General features: G+C 49.9%; 1 protein-coding gene across 1 annotated transcript; it reads left to right on the forward strand.

Moving 5' to 3' along the window:
- Nucleotides 1-8,160: 8,160 nt before the first annotated feature.
- Nucleotides 8,161-13,651, forward strand: LOC117883338 (receptor-transporting protein 3-like). The gene is made up of 2 exons (XM_034782577.1): nucleotides 8,161-8,487; nucleotides 11,284-13,651. The coding sequence occupies exons 1-2, from the start codon at nucleotides 8,342-8,344 to the stop codon at nucleotides 11,837-11,839; spliced, it is 702 nt and encodes a 233-aa protein (XP_034638468.1). The 5' UTR covers nucleotides 8,161-8,341; the 3' UTR covers nucleotides 11,840-13,651.
- The last annotated feature ends 1,090 nt before the right edge of the window (nucleotides 13,652-14,741 follow it).

A 14,741-nucleotide genomic window follows, 5' to 3' on the forward strand; every position in this document is an offset into this window, starting at 1 on the left:
GGCACAAATTAAGCACTGGGTACATCAGTGGGGATGGGGAATCAGACTCACTGAATTCGCTCCAGCCTATGGCAGTAGCTAAAGCAAAACTGTGCTTGACCAGTGCTTAATTTGTGCCAAGACTTGCCAGGACAGAGCCCCGGCACCCCTGGGCCTGGCAGTTCAGAGCCCCGGCACCTCTGTTCTTGCCGTGTCAGTTATAAAAGTAAAAAAATTGCTTGAGCCCCGACACCTCCTTCATTACAAATTAAGCCCTGCCCCTGACAGTATGTTCTCCAAAGCCACTTCCCAAGGGAGACTATTGCACAGTGTAATAACACAGTAGATCTCACTGCTGGGAAATGCGGACACACACACACACACACACACACACACACACACACACACACAGAGAGCCAAACTGTGTGCTGGACAGCGGTCACTGGACAGCGGTCACTGGAGCTGTACATGGCTACGCGTGGTTCCCCCAGTGCGCCACTCACCAGTAGGAAAGGAATGTCAAGGGGATCAGGGACAGAGGAAGCAGCTCAGGCTTGCAGGGGGAGAATACCCCCAGCTGGCGGGGGAGCATGTCCAAGGTAGAAGGGAAACAAGCGTGGGGAGAGGTGGTGGTGACCACCTAGTGGAATAGCATGTTGATGGGAGCAGAGGGAGAAAGGCTGGTGACTTCAGGTTCCCAGGGGCCAAAGGCTCACTGAGCCAGGGTTGGGAGAATGTTGTTCGCAAGTGGCAGGATGGGGGCTGGGGGTAACTGATCAGGTATTTGCTGGCTGTGGAACTTTGTTGAACTGAGACCAAGACCACAGACAGTGACTGGTGAAATAGGGTGGTAGTGGACACATGGCTACCAAACTTCGGAATGAGGAAGGAGATATGAGGAAGGAGATAAATCTGGGGAGTTTTCTCTGATCACTATGAAAGTTCTGCTCACTGCGGACACTGGTAAACCCACATGGGTACAACTCAGTGAGAAAAACTGGGGCCCGAGGAAGCTGTGTATGGCAATACAAATAGTCTTGCAGAGGTGTGTGATCAAAATGAAAACTGTCTCTGAGATTCGGTACTCGGTTTACCATGGTGCCAACGGCACTGCCACACCAGCCCCACACTCACAAGGGACCCATAGCGACTACATGGGGGCCCACAAATATGTTTGGTGCTGGGCCCACAAAAGATTAATGTGGCCCTGGCTTCACACAGGGCCATGGCAGGCTTGGATCTTCCTCTCGCTGATTGCCACACAGGCTTGCATCAGTGTGGTAAGTGTGGTCTCCAGAGCAGCTCTCCTTTTCCTGTGTACTTTGGGCTGTCAGTTAGTGCAACCACTTCCGACCACCAATACCTGGCGCCGCTCTGACAACTGGGCCAAGTCCAGACGCACTCAGTCTTGCTGCATCATTCTCCCACCATCTGGGATAAACACCTTCCCCCAGCTAGGGCTGAGCTCACAGGTTCTCTGCAATGAAGACCCCTCAAACCTCCTTCTACTCCTGGGCCAAACACGAGCTGAGACTTTGTTAAGAGACCACCCCTCCCCTTCCCAGCATGACCCCAGTCTCCTCCCTGCATTTTCCCCACCTTCAGTTTTGCCTACATTGGTAGGTCTCAGGGGGAACCATCACACCCATCTCCAGCACAGGGGGTCTCCTCTATGGGGTGACCAAATTGCCTGCTCCCCTCCTTTGGTTCTTGTTGTATGGATGGGCGACCCGTCTCTGACTTCAGCGGAGTTACTCCTGATTAGAGGGGTCTGAAACAAGGGGCTTTCAGTTCGTTTAAAAGTTTCCGTGTTTTCCAAATGTGCTTTCATCCTGATTGGGAATGTGCTGCCATGTGCCGGTGAACAGGGGTGATCATGATACATCCCTGCGCAAGGGGGTAGTGTGAGCCTTCATTAATGTTTCTAAAGGGCTTTGAGATCCGTGGATGGAAGCTGCTGCTACGGAAGGACAAAGCAGGCATCCTGGGACCATTGGGATCTGAAGCTGGGCCTGTCCCTAGGTGGCTAAACATGAGCCATGGACTGGAGGCTGTCATTGGGATAATGGCTGATGGCCACTCTGGGGCTTATAATGATGACCTAGAGTTGAGAAATAAGGCTTCCATCCCTGCACTGCAAGCAGTAAACTGGACGGGCCTATGCCGTAACAATCAGTGGATCTAAGGATACGTTCACCAGCATGCTGTCCGCTGGCACCTCCTCACCAGCTTCTCTCTCTCAAATTTCCCTCTGTCAGAAAGTCTCCTCCATCTTTCCCCCACTTGAGAACTCTGGCTGCCTTTCACTGAGTGTGCTTCAGGGCTACATTCCGTCTGCATTTCCTCCCTGTTGACTAGTTTTGCTTTCTCTAGTTTTGCTTTGAGTTTGCTCTGGCATCTCGTTGTTCTGTGGCTTCCTTCCTTCCTAAATACCGAGGCATCAGCCCTGCACGTGGCTGGATTGAACTGGATCAACAGTGTCCTGTCCTGGAAATACACCAGCTTCCAGGGGTTGGAAAGGAAACACGTCTCAGTGGGGTGTCCCCATGGGAGGGAGCATCTCACTGGGGTGCTGCCGTTGCGGGAGCAACTAGATCCCTATTTTCCTAGAAGAGGCGCTAATGTTTGTCTTGGTGGGGATCGCTTTTAGGGTTTCCATACCAGAAGTGCACAGCTTTCTACTCCTCCCTTTACACAACGGTCCGTCCCCCCCCCCCCCCGAACTTCTGTTTCCTTTCTAGAACCTCAAGGATCATTTCATCTCTGCAGTTCACTGAGTGTCTGGGCCTAATTCCCATCCCCTACCTCCTTTAGAGTTCAAATCCCACACAGTTTGGAGGAAGTGGATGGCTTACAGGGTTGGCAGAACCTTTCTCCATGGTCACAGATATGAATTTAGCCTGGCTCGGGGGTGAGCTGGTAGCTATTCACTGCACTATGTTACATGAGGCCGGCGGTCCTGTTCCGGCATCTACATCACAGCTGGCACTTCTCCTAGTACCTTAGCAAGGAGGACTGAAGGACCATGCAGATCTAGATATTTAATGGTCCCCCTCTGCACTCTTCACAGTTGTTAACATATTCATCCTCCCAACGCCCCTGGGAGGAACCAAGGCACAGAGGGACTAAGGGACTTGCCCATGGTCACACAGGCAGCAGTGGCAGAGCAGGGAATTGAGCCCAGCTTTCCTAAACCCCAACCCAGTGCCATCACCACTAGACCAGCCTTCCTCTCAGGTACAGCTCCATGTAGGGAGCATGCAAAGTATAGACACTGCCCGCCCAGCAAGCGTGGGTGGAAACAGCAGTGTAGATGGCAAAGACTGCATAGGTGGGTAGAGTAGAGTGCTCTACATGCCTGAACGCCAGGGTATGTACCCTACACAGCTCTCTACATGCCCAAGCCGTGCTTCCCATGTCTACACTGCTGTTTTTAGCAGCGTGCTGTCTGGTTGCCTCCCCGCTGCCGGAGCCTTTCCCTGCGGCGTGTAGCTACACGTGTGCTGCCCGCACTCTACACCCCCACCATAAATGTAGATGTAGCTTCGGATGGAGACATAGTTGGGGGATCCTTGAAAACTGGATGCGAGGCATAGCCAGGGGCAGAGGGTATACGCAGGGAGCCTGCAGTTCATACCGCAGCCCCAGAGAGGAGGGGTGGTGTGAACTGTGCGTCTGGGACAGGGAACAGAGAACTACTGGGTCCTGCACGGCAGGGGGTGGGTCAGAAAGAAAGAGAGGGAGCTGGAGGTGACAGGCAAAGGGGAAGATTGTTGGCGGCCGTGGGCTGCTATACCCCGAGGCCAAGGGGAGGACAGATAAGAGAGAAGGAAGAAATGGTGAGGTGAGGAGAAGAAGAGAGGCCCAGCTCCACCCAGTCAGTTAGGAGGCCTGCCTCATTAATAGAGCTCAGGTTAGATTAATGTGGATGCTTAGTTTAAGCACAAACAGCTCCAGGGGGTTTGAATGAGGCAGGGGAGCTACACACTGGGCTGTACTGCCTTAAAAGTCTCTCTTTATTCTGATGAGCAGCCATCACGGAGGTGTCGGCGTGGCATCCTACCAACCAAGGCGCTGGTACTGCAGGGCGCGCTTTCGTTTCCACGGTGACTGCCGGGAAGAGGCAGGGTGCCCGGGCAGGGCTGGTAGGTGTGTGCATGCGATGGAATAGGACGTCAGCGCACTTTCAGGCTCGGGGGCGGTAACGGGAAAGTCCCCTTTAGTAATAGCAAATCAGAGACTTTAATAAAGGGAGCAGAACCCAGCGATGACTCCGGAGTCTCAGAACTTGAGGAGTTGTGATCTGAGTATTGTTACCGTGGTACAGTGAGGGCTGATTTCCATGACACCAGCTTTTCTAAGGCGGGGCGCATTTCAGATGCAGAGGCTAGAAAGAGATACTGGTTTACTTTACATCTGCAACAGGCACATTTCTCATGATCGGTTTGGAGATGAGAGGGCATTCGGGACCAGCTAGCTACCAGAGGGGGGAAATAATAGACTCGATTACCAGGCTCCTTCCTCCATGGCTGTAGCAGATGGTAGGAGGAAAGGATATTCTGCTCGTACCACATCTACTCCTGCTGAAGGGGCTGGTTTGTATGGGCACAAGGAAGAAAAGTTACAATGCACCGATGACAGGCTAACTTCACAGGCGTTTTACTCCCATTCAAACTGGACTGAGATTTTTAGACCATCCTAGAGGATTTGGGCACATCTGCCATTAAAATAAATGGAAGGCATGTTCCTAAATCCCCTAGCCTGCTCTGAAATTCTCAACCAGTAACGCCGAAGGAAGATGGGCAGGTACCATAACCAAGTGACCACATGCTCTGAGTGTTGGAGCCCATGTCCTTACCCATCCTCTCCACCAACTCACGTCTGCATCTGACACAATGGGGCCATAATCGAGGTTCCCAGGTGCACTGCTAGCATAATAATAATATGATAATAATTAATTAACAACAACAACAATAATAATTAATAATAAATACATAAAATAATGTCCTGTATAAAGTTAGCCTGCAAGCACTTTGGGGCAGGGATTATGTCTTTGTTCGGCAAAGTATCCAGCACACTATATGGCACCGTATACACATTCTATAAATAATACTAATGCTAATCTATGGCAGTCTAAAATCCTGTACGTGACTGATCAGTGAGAGAAACGAGCAGGTGACTGGTGCTTTAATGTTGCCAGTTCTCTTTTCTCGTCCTTATGGGGCCGGGGCTTTCGTTCCCCATGATGGGTTCGCTCCATGGTTCACTAGGAGACCATTGGCCCATGGTTCTGCTGCTGGGATCGGGATGGAAATTCATGTCCCGGGCTCGACCCTTGCTGAGTTGTGGGTTCTGCTCTGAAGGCAGGTTCTGTTCCCTGGGAGAGAGGCTCTGTGTGGGGCTTCCACAGGGACCATGGATAACCGGCCAGCACTCTCATCCAAACGCCTTTGAGCCCATCCACCTCCAAAGGCAAGTCCATTCAGTATCTGCTTCCCTGGTGTGTTCTCAGCATTAAAACGGTGGCCTGGGTATTGCCTGGCTACGCTCAGGCAGCTTGTGAGTGAGAAGTGACTAAAGTTCTCACCCAGACACAAGGAGCTTTAACTTCAAGAGAACATCAGTTTCCACTGTAGGAGGAAGAAGCGTCTGTCTGGGGTTCGCACCCCGCTGCAAAGGTCACGGTGCTTTGCTGATCAGCCGTGGAAGTTTGGATCCAGTGGGTAAGCGCTCACTAAGGCAGACACAGCCCATCTTTGCACCCTGTTCACCGTTTGGTAGTGGGGTCTGAGCTCCAGTGGAAGAGACCTTTGGGGGCTTGTGAAAATGACCTGTCACCGGTGCATCTGGTATTTTACACTCCGCTGTCTGGGCTGAGTTCTGATCTCAGTGACACCGCTGTCCCGGTGACTCCAGAGTGATCCATGGAGTCTCCCCAGACTGCGGTGGGGCTGGGGTGGAAGATGGGAATGTCACCCTGTCATTGTGAATTCAAGGAACACGCTGAGCAGCGGGGTTGGGGGTGGGGTGGGAGGGGTGTGTGTGTTTTGTCTGGCCTGTCGTGGAAACAAAGGGAGAAAGAAAGCAGCCCACAAACGGCTCTGCCCCGCTGTAAACATGGAAAGTCTGTTTCAGTGCAGCTCCCTTGAAAAACAGCTCAGGGACTAGATGTAGCCACATGAAAAGGCTCCGGCAGCCAATGAGTGAGAGCAGGGAGAGCTGGCAGCAGCAGGTAATTTGCACACAGGGGGTTAACAGCCTCTGCCTGAAAACACTGCAGCTCCCTGCTCAGCCAGGGAGACTGGGGTAGGCACAGGTGGAGCTGGGTACTGATCCCCACCGTGGTTAGCTTTTGCCCCATAGCAGCTGGGAAATGCCCTGAAGCAAGCAGTCGCGTACCGCTTCCCTCACCTTCACCGGAGAGATCCCCCAAAGAAGCCCCAAGTCTCTGTCCCACAACCAGACGCAGCTTGTCCCAGGCCTCCAACCCTCAAAACAAAATCTCCCACCTCCTTTTCTCCCCCGCCCCCCAAGAGCAGGGCATTTCCCAACATGGAGCTCTCCAGAGAGAGTCAGCGAGGGGAGGGGATGTAGGTGCCTTGCAGGTGCCCCTGTATCATTCATTGGAGGTGGCTATAGCAACCCCAAACTGAGCAGGAGGCAGGATTGGTCAGATAGTTTACTGGACAAATTCCTTCCGCCAGTTTGAGTCAATACTGGTTACAGTTTTTTCACTGTGGGTATTTGTCGTTGTGACACATGGCTAGAAAGGGTTAAACAGCCCGCCAAATAAATAACCCTCAAAAGACACAGGGGGAGATAGTGTTTGTGTTTTTGTGTATTTACCTATGTATGAGCAGGGTGGACAATGTAATCCTCAGTCCCTGTCTATGCTGTACTCTGATAATTCAGAGGTCAAAAGAAGATCCTAGCATTTAAATGAATTGTAAACACGGGATATCTCCGGTACTGTGAATGGTGGAGGACAAAGCAAACGGCCTTACGTTAATTCGTATAGCTAAGTACTGGTGATGGACCTCCTTCAAAGTCATCCTAATGACTTTTTGTTCCTCGAGGAAATCCCAAAGAGGACATGAAATTGTATACAAGATCCTTGGGTCCTGATTCTGTCATCTCAGATCTGCTTAGACTTCATCAGGGGAAGTTTGAGTCGCAAGACTGAGGTCCCAGTTCTGCTGGGACGCCCTGTCTATGAGATTTGGATTGGATTATGACCTATGACCTGAATTCTAAAGGAACTCTTTGCAACTACAAAGCTCACCATCTCTGCTGTGAATCTGCACCTCAATGGATTGAACTCATGTCTGTCTGTATATTGATCTTTTAACCAGCCTCTCTCTCTTTTGTTTTTTAATACATTTTAGTTTAGTTAATAAGAATTGGCCGTAATGTGTATTTGGGTAAAATCTGAAATATTCATTAACTGGGGCTGGGGAAATGAACACGAGATGCAAACAACATTCTTATAAGAAAGTTCGCAATGCATTTTTGCCGGGCATGGGAAAAGATCCTAAGAAGTTGTGGGAGGAAGATTGTGGCTATAGGGAGGAGAAGTCACAGAGGGAAATCATGAGAGATGGACCCACATGGCTAGTATTTGCCTATGGACACATACTATAAACCCTAGCTTGGGGTGAACAAATACATAGGAACTGGGTTAAAGCAAAATGAAAATAGCAAGGAATGGGGTGAACTGCGTTTCCTGAATCCTCCCCTGCGTGTTGTCTATCTAGACTGCAAACGCTCTGGAGCAGAGAACTGTCTTTGCTTTATGTTTGGGAAGCAGGGTGGGGGCTAGAAACATCCTGATACTAGTTTAATCATTATCATTTGAACCCCGCAAATGACAACACTCCCTAGGACACTTCCTAAGCACCCCCAGATTGGCTGAAGTGCTGGGTTGGCATGGGAGATGCACAGAGACACTGACAGACAGAGCCACCCACATGAATGGCCACTACTTCACCCCCCCACAGCCCACAGGTGCAAAACCAGCAGACTCCTTTGGGAGAGCTGTTCTGTATTGTGTTGTGGCCAAATTCTGCCCTGGCTGGAACCGCACGGCGTGCCCGCACTGTCAGCAAAGTCATTCTGGGTGTGACTCAGGGCAGGGACTTTGTCTGGAAGCAAAGGTCGAGCTTCACAAACATCAAACTTGGTTCTGTGCCATGGGGTGGCACCTGTTGCTGGGGAAAGGAAAGCAACCCGCAAAGGTCTCTTCCCCAGCCACAGCCATGGAAGTCACAAGCCAGGAGACTCAAATTTCAGTCCAGATCCCTCCAGCAGATCACGGTCATAGTGCAAAAATGGAACCAGCTCCAAAGGCAGATGAGTTGGGACCATGGAGATATGGCAGCAAATATTTTCTCAGAAGATTGAGCAGATGAAACCAGGAGACAGGTGGACTCTGAAGGCGGATTATAACCTTCAGTCCAACGACCTGGACCCTGGATGGAAGCAATTCCTGCAACAACATGCGTTTGCCAGGTGAGGGGTAGGGAGCAGGAGAATGGGGTTAGCAAAGGGCTTTGTGAAGAGCAGCATCTTCCTTGCATAGCACTACCACAGGCTAAGAGCTGGTTAAATAGTAAAGGAAGAACTAATGCACAAAGAGTCGGGCTGGTGGCAAATCTTCCTCCTAAATGATTATTTGAAGGGAAATGGCTTTTTGGATCGAATGGAAATTTTCATGAAAAACAGCTGTTTTTTTTAAAAAACATTGGGGTTTCCCCCCCAAGCCCCAAACGGAAAATGTTTTGGTTTTTCGACATCCCCTCAAAATTTTTCATGGGGAGGGGGGAAGGGAGGAATCACTTATCGGCTCTAACAAAGAGATGTTTACTGACAAATTTTGTGGATTTTTTGCACCAGTTTTGAACTTTCAGGCAAGCTCTATTCACTAATAGTCTTGCGAATACAGACTCCAAGTTCCATTTCCTGTGATGAGTGAGATCATATTATTCTATATTTGTAAATAGCTGCACAACTAGTGGGCATTTGTCAAAACGTGTGCGAAACCCAGGAGTTTCACAAAATGTAGCAGCAGCGATTGATTCATCGCCTGAAAGTTCATACCTGAACTCCATCATTTGTTATCCTCTGCTTTAGAATGCTCGCCATCCAATCAGGGTGCAGAAGCAATAGCGTATGGCTCAGGTGACCAGTTAAAGAGCCCGGCTTGGCAACAATTGAAGACGGTGGAGGCTATTAGCCCAAAGTATTTGGTGAATCCTTACAAATAGCAAGCCCATGAACAAATGTAGAATCAGTTGATGAATGATTCACTAACCAGAAAATAGGGCTCAATCATTGCAAATAATCTTAAGGAATAATTTGACCAGTTCTAACAATGTCTAGTTACCTAAATATTTGCAGTGTGACCATCATTGTAGTATCTGGGTGCTGAATTTTTATGATAATATCTATTTCTCTGGAGCATACTAGACGTGTCACAGACCACAGAAAGCCATGGGCGGGGAGGGAGAAGTGTCTGGAAAGTACAGCAGGGAGGGAGATGGTGACAGAAGGGGAGGGCGAGGAAGAGGGGGTGAGGAGAGACCAAGAGGCTGACCCAGAAGGAGGGAGATGAGAAGGCCGAGGGGTAGGTTGGGGGTGGGTGAGTGAGGGGCCAGGCAATGCAGGGGTGGCCGTGGAGGGCTGGGTCATGCACATGGACGGGGCTGGGGGAAGCAGTGAATTACACCCACCTTGGCTCTTCTAGACATTGTCAGTGTCATCTCGAAATCTGACCCAGTGCCGCCGCCCACTCATTCTGCTGATTTTCATCCCCGGTGTTTATTTCTCCACCCCCAGGGCTCCAGGCCTGCAGCTTTATGGCTGCTGAATTATGCTGAGCTTGCTCTCCTTGGAGGTGCCCACGGAGCCACCATGCCCAAACTGGGTCAGTTTTGCTGCTGGCTCCTTACTTCTCTAGGGTCGCCTCTTTGTTTCTTGCCTGCATTTCCAGGCAGCGGGGCCAGTCCTGGCTTGAGACGGAGAGGAAGACTCTAAGGGTCAGTCCGAATCCATGTAACAATGGAAAGATCCGCTGGAGCCAGGGGCCGGTGGCGGTGGACAGGCAGCAGCCTAGGAGTGGCTTGCAGAAGGATTCTGGGAGCAAATATGGATGCAGAAGCAGCTAAATCTATACCTCGTTCTACTGAACACTTGGATGATTGTTATATGTTACTTATGGAGCACTATGGGGCTGTCCAATACAGTGAAAGTGAGATTCCCTGCCCCAAAGAGTTTACAATCTCAATTAAGAAGGAGGTGGAGGAGCCGGGAAAAGGGAGAGAGGAGGGAAAGGACAGTATGAGCGTGTGGTCACTTGGGAAGCTAACGTATGTGATGTACAGTTATTTGGATGGTGATAGGACCCGAAGGCCTCTGTCAGCTTGCACTCCCTTGGGCTAGGCATTCTCAGCCATAGAGCAACGAATCTCTGCCCCTAGAAAGCTCTCAATAGATGGGGCCAAAGGGGATTTTTATGACCATGACCATTATTATTTTTAAACCTCTGAGGGGCTACAGCTTGGAAGCCTTCTTGAAGCAGTAGGTTTGGAGGAGGGGTGTGAAGGTGGCTGCGGGGATCTGTGGTGTTCGACTAGGGTGACCAGACAGCAAATGTGAAAAATCGGGACACGGGTGGGGGGTAATAGGAGCCTATATAAGAAAAAGACCCAAAAATCAGGACTGTCCCTATAAAATTGGGACATCTGGTCACCCTATGTTCGACGCAGTGAGGGCATGGCATTCAGGGGGGCTGGGAACAGACTGGTCTTTATTTCTTGGCCCTCGTCACCGCACCTGGGACAATGTTACAGAAAGCTGTGTGTTGGTCACTATCCGATAGCTGCTGCTGCAGATCAGGAGGGAATTCTAGGCATCGGGGAAGCGTGAGAGATGGTCCGGAGGCCACTAGAGTCCATAACTATTTGAAGGTCAAACATCTGTAGCCAAAACCAGCTCTCAATATCTATCATATAGAGGAGCAGAAGCCATCCTGTTTAGAGTGGACTCGTGCCGGAAACTATTTGCAAGGCATAACAACGACAGCTGTATTGAACCTACTAACTAATAAACAATGCTATACATCCCTCAGTGCTAGTAGATAGCGCTCCGTCGAGTAATAACTACCTACACCTCTCGATCTCCACTGCCCGTGTACAGCGCTCCGGAACCCATCCTGCGGGACAGAGGCTGTGTTCTCAGATTAGCAGCTGCAGCCAGTTGAGGGCTTTGAATCTGGGTTAAGTTTTGTCTCCTGCTTTCTCCTGTTAGGTTTCAGTGCTCACAGTGCTGGCACATCTGGCACTCGGCTCAGGTGAACATTCTCTTCCACATGCACCTGGACCGGAAGCAGAGATGGGGCCAGGTGAAGATGAAAATCTTCAGACAAGAGTGCAAGAAGTGCCTTGTGCCGAAACTGGAACTGCCTGAATTCAGCCAGGAGAACATCGAGAGAGTCCTGGAGAACCTGATGCTGAAGATTCGCGGGAAATGCTACAGAGAGGCCATCAATCCCCACGACCTGTCCAAGATCATTGTGGAAGCTCAGATAATGGGGCCGCATGATAGCTCCCACTGTGAAGCCTGCCGGCTGGGCATCTGTTGCATGAAATATGAAGCCCAAGCACCAGCCAGCACCTTCTTTAGGCCTGCTTCTCTATTACCACGCATCTTTCCTGCCCAGGAGGAATGGAGCGAAGCAGAGACGGGGAGCGGCCGTGACTCGGGGAGCAGCTGTGACTGGCGGCGCTTCTGTTGCTACAGTTGTTGTTTGGTCATATTTTTGGCTGTGCTCATTTTTGTTCTGCTTTATTTCAGAAACAAGTAGTGGAAATTCAACACTCATACTTGTCCCTAATGTAACTGAACTGTAATAACCTGATTAGTCTGTATCCACAATCTGTTAGTCTTCAAGGTGCCACCGAACTCCTTGTTGCTTTTGTAATAACCTGAGTAATAATTGGGCTTGGAAAGATTAAATTTTTATCTGTAAATGTCAGGAAATGTCAATTTTCACCACACACACATAAACCAACATCAGTAATTGAAATTTACTGATAGGCAAAGTAAGAAAAAGGCTGCTTGGGGCCTTGTTAGCATTTGATTTCAGGATGCGTCAGACATGTGTCTGACGAAGTGGGTATTCACCCACGAAAGCTTATACTCCAATACTTCTGTTAGTCTATAAGGTGCCACAGGACTCTTTTTACAGATCCAGACTAACACGACTACCCCTCTGATACTTGATTTCAGGATATTTACTTGGTATATTTTGACGGGCGATGTTGACAGTTTGCGCTTTAACGGTTATAAAGCTTTAATTTTTTGAATCGCAACATTGTCCGTCATGAAGTAATTATTGTCTGACCCGCCCCCAACTGCCTGACCGCCTCCTAATTTCCCACAACTATGAACATTTAAATCAATAAACATTTGGAAAAAAACGCCTAACCCATTTTTTTTTGCAGCTGTGAAAATTTACAGAGATAAAAAAAAAAATGCTTAAAAATAACCATGGATATTTTCTGTTAAAATTATATCAGTAATCAAATTCTGCCAAGCCTAGTAATAATAGATAATGTACCTGTATATGTAGGGTTGAATGCGTGCATTGGGCTGAGAGCTAGAAAAATATCTTTTTATTGGCCAGCTGAGAACATTTCATCTAAGAGCCATTGGGGGACGGTAGCTATGGACCCCTAAGTTCCCTTTTTGCGTGGTCAGTTTTCAGAGTAGAACGGCTCTTTAATTGCTGCATATGTTATCTTCCCCAGGATCCAGCCCTGGATAAGCCGAGCAATAGAACAGAAAGATGTACGTCAGGCAAAAGACCTTTGAATTCGCTCACCTGATCCTAGGGAGTTCAAAGGAGTGTTTAGGGCTTCATTGATTCTTGAGTTGGTGGAACCCCTGCCCCTAGATAGAGAACTTGGGCATGATTTTCTAAGCTGCCCGAGGACAGACAGCCTCCTGTTTAAATATCTATGTAGCTGCAGTTGAGTCGGGAGGAGTCTAGATACCCTCCGTGATGCCTGTAATTTTAGTGCCTGTAGACACAACGTTTCCTGCCTGCAATTGGGAGGCTGTTTCACAACCTCAGGCCCTTTGCCTGTCAGGCTGATTGGCCAGGCCTTGAGCCTTTATATTCAACGAGGGTTTGATGCGTTCCCATGAAACGTCCTGGAAACCTCTCCGTCCCACGGGCCAGCTGTTGTTGCCTGTCTGTGATAAACTGCTCGGAAAGTCTGCTGCAAACCCCTGGCAAGTTCTTCTCTGCGTCCTTTTCTTTAAAGGGTGGTGTTACCAGTGCACCCCCAAGGAGATGCCCTAGATTCCTGGGGCTCTGTCCGCTGGCAGCTCAGGGAGAGGCGCACTGTCCCTGGTGGGAGGGACAATAGGGAGTGAGATGCCCCTCCCAGGGAGTTCAGGAAAGGGGAGGAGCCATTTTTTTGAGTCTGTCTGGAGCCAGGCAGGGCAAGGGCAGCACTGGCTGTGCGGGGAGCTAAGGTGTCCCAGGCCAGGGTTCCCCCTGAGAACTGGCCTCTAGGGACCTGACAGCAGATCCCTCAGCTGGGCTTTTCCTTCTCCACTGATAAGTCCCAGTTTGTAGAGTTTTGCTGGGAAACTTCCCCAGCCAGGCTGAGTTTGCCCTCCAGCTCCCTAGGGGAGACCAGTCCCCACATGGTCAGCTCTGCTCTGGCTGCTAGTCCGGGGCTGCTGCCCACTGTGTGTGTGTCTGGACGCTGGGCTAGGAGACGACAGTTTGGATTTTAGTACAGTTGTGTAACCTGCACCTTGAGCCCTGCACCCCTTTGTGGGGAGGGGAAATCCTGGGACCGAAGCAGCCTGACTCCTGCCTGGAGAGGATCCCGGCCAGCAGAGATCAGCCCCTCTGCAGTGACTGAGGAGTCCAGAGTCAGCTCTGAACGTGAGGATCATTCACGGAGTTTGTGAGTGCACCATCTTTTAGTCAGTCAGTCCGGGAACTTGTTTTGGGGACCCCCTACTCCCTGAACTGTGTCCTCGAGCCAGGAGTGAGGGGTTGGGGATTTTATAACCTGCTGCCTATTAAACCTGTGGGGGAATTTACCATCTTCTCCCACTTGTGAGTCCTTTGCACTGTACTGAACCCAGTCACTGCTAAACCACTGCAGAGACGATCTCGTGGTCATAGGCCATCAAGGGCCCCAACAAAGTACGCGTACCAACGGGACACTAATCTTACATTTGCTACATCAAGTCACGTGACTGGGGAAAGTCACGGGTATTAGCAGCGTGGGCACCGGTGACCCTAAGAATAGTGTTTTACCCTGTTATGTTGTATTTGTCTCCTGTTTAATATAATTACTGTGCTGAAGATATTGTATCTGTTTGTGTTATTTCTTGGGAGTCTCCAACTATCTGGCAAGTAAGTGGGGGTTACCCTGTGGTTAGAATTTTCTTCCCAAGCTGCCCTGGTGACCCTGCCAGGAAGGAGCGAGGAGGTATCTTCATAGGGAAAAATAAAGAAGATACACCCTGCTGAGTGGGTGGCGGGATCCAGAAGAACCCAGACCTATCCATCAAAACCTGTAAGCCGATTGGCATTAAAGAGGGTAACCGGGTGGAGAGGGGGCGCTACACAAGACTACGCTGTGTGCGTATATCTGTAACTAGATACTAGAGAAGGTGCCGCTAGATGGCGCTCAAGAATACATTGTTCCTGGCGTTTGTAGGACCAGGAAAACGTC

This window comes from Trachemys scripta, chromosome 9 (assembly GCF_013100865.1).
Source record: "Trachemys scripta elegans isolate TJP31775 chromosome 9, CAS_Tse_1.0, whole genome shotgun sequence".
Taxonomy (NCBI): Eukaryota; Metazoa; Chordata; order Testudines; family Emydidae; genus Trachemys; species Trachemys scripta.

Coding starts and splice junctions, on each gene's coding strand:
- LOC117883338 (XM_034782577.1), top strand. CDS start 8,342: ATGGAGATATGGCAGCAAATATTTTCTCAGAAGATTGAGCAGATGAAA. Junction 8,488..11,283: donor CAACAACATGCGTTTGCCAG/GTGAGGGGTAGG, acceptor TTCTCCTGTTAG/GTTTCAGTGCTCACAGTGCT.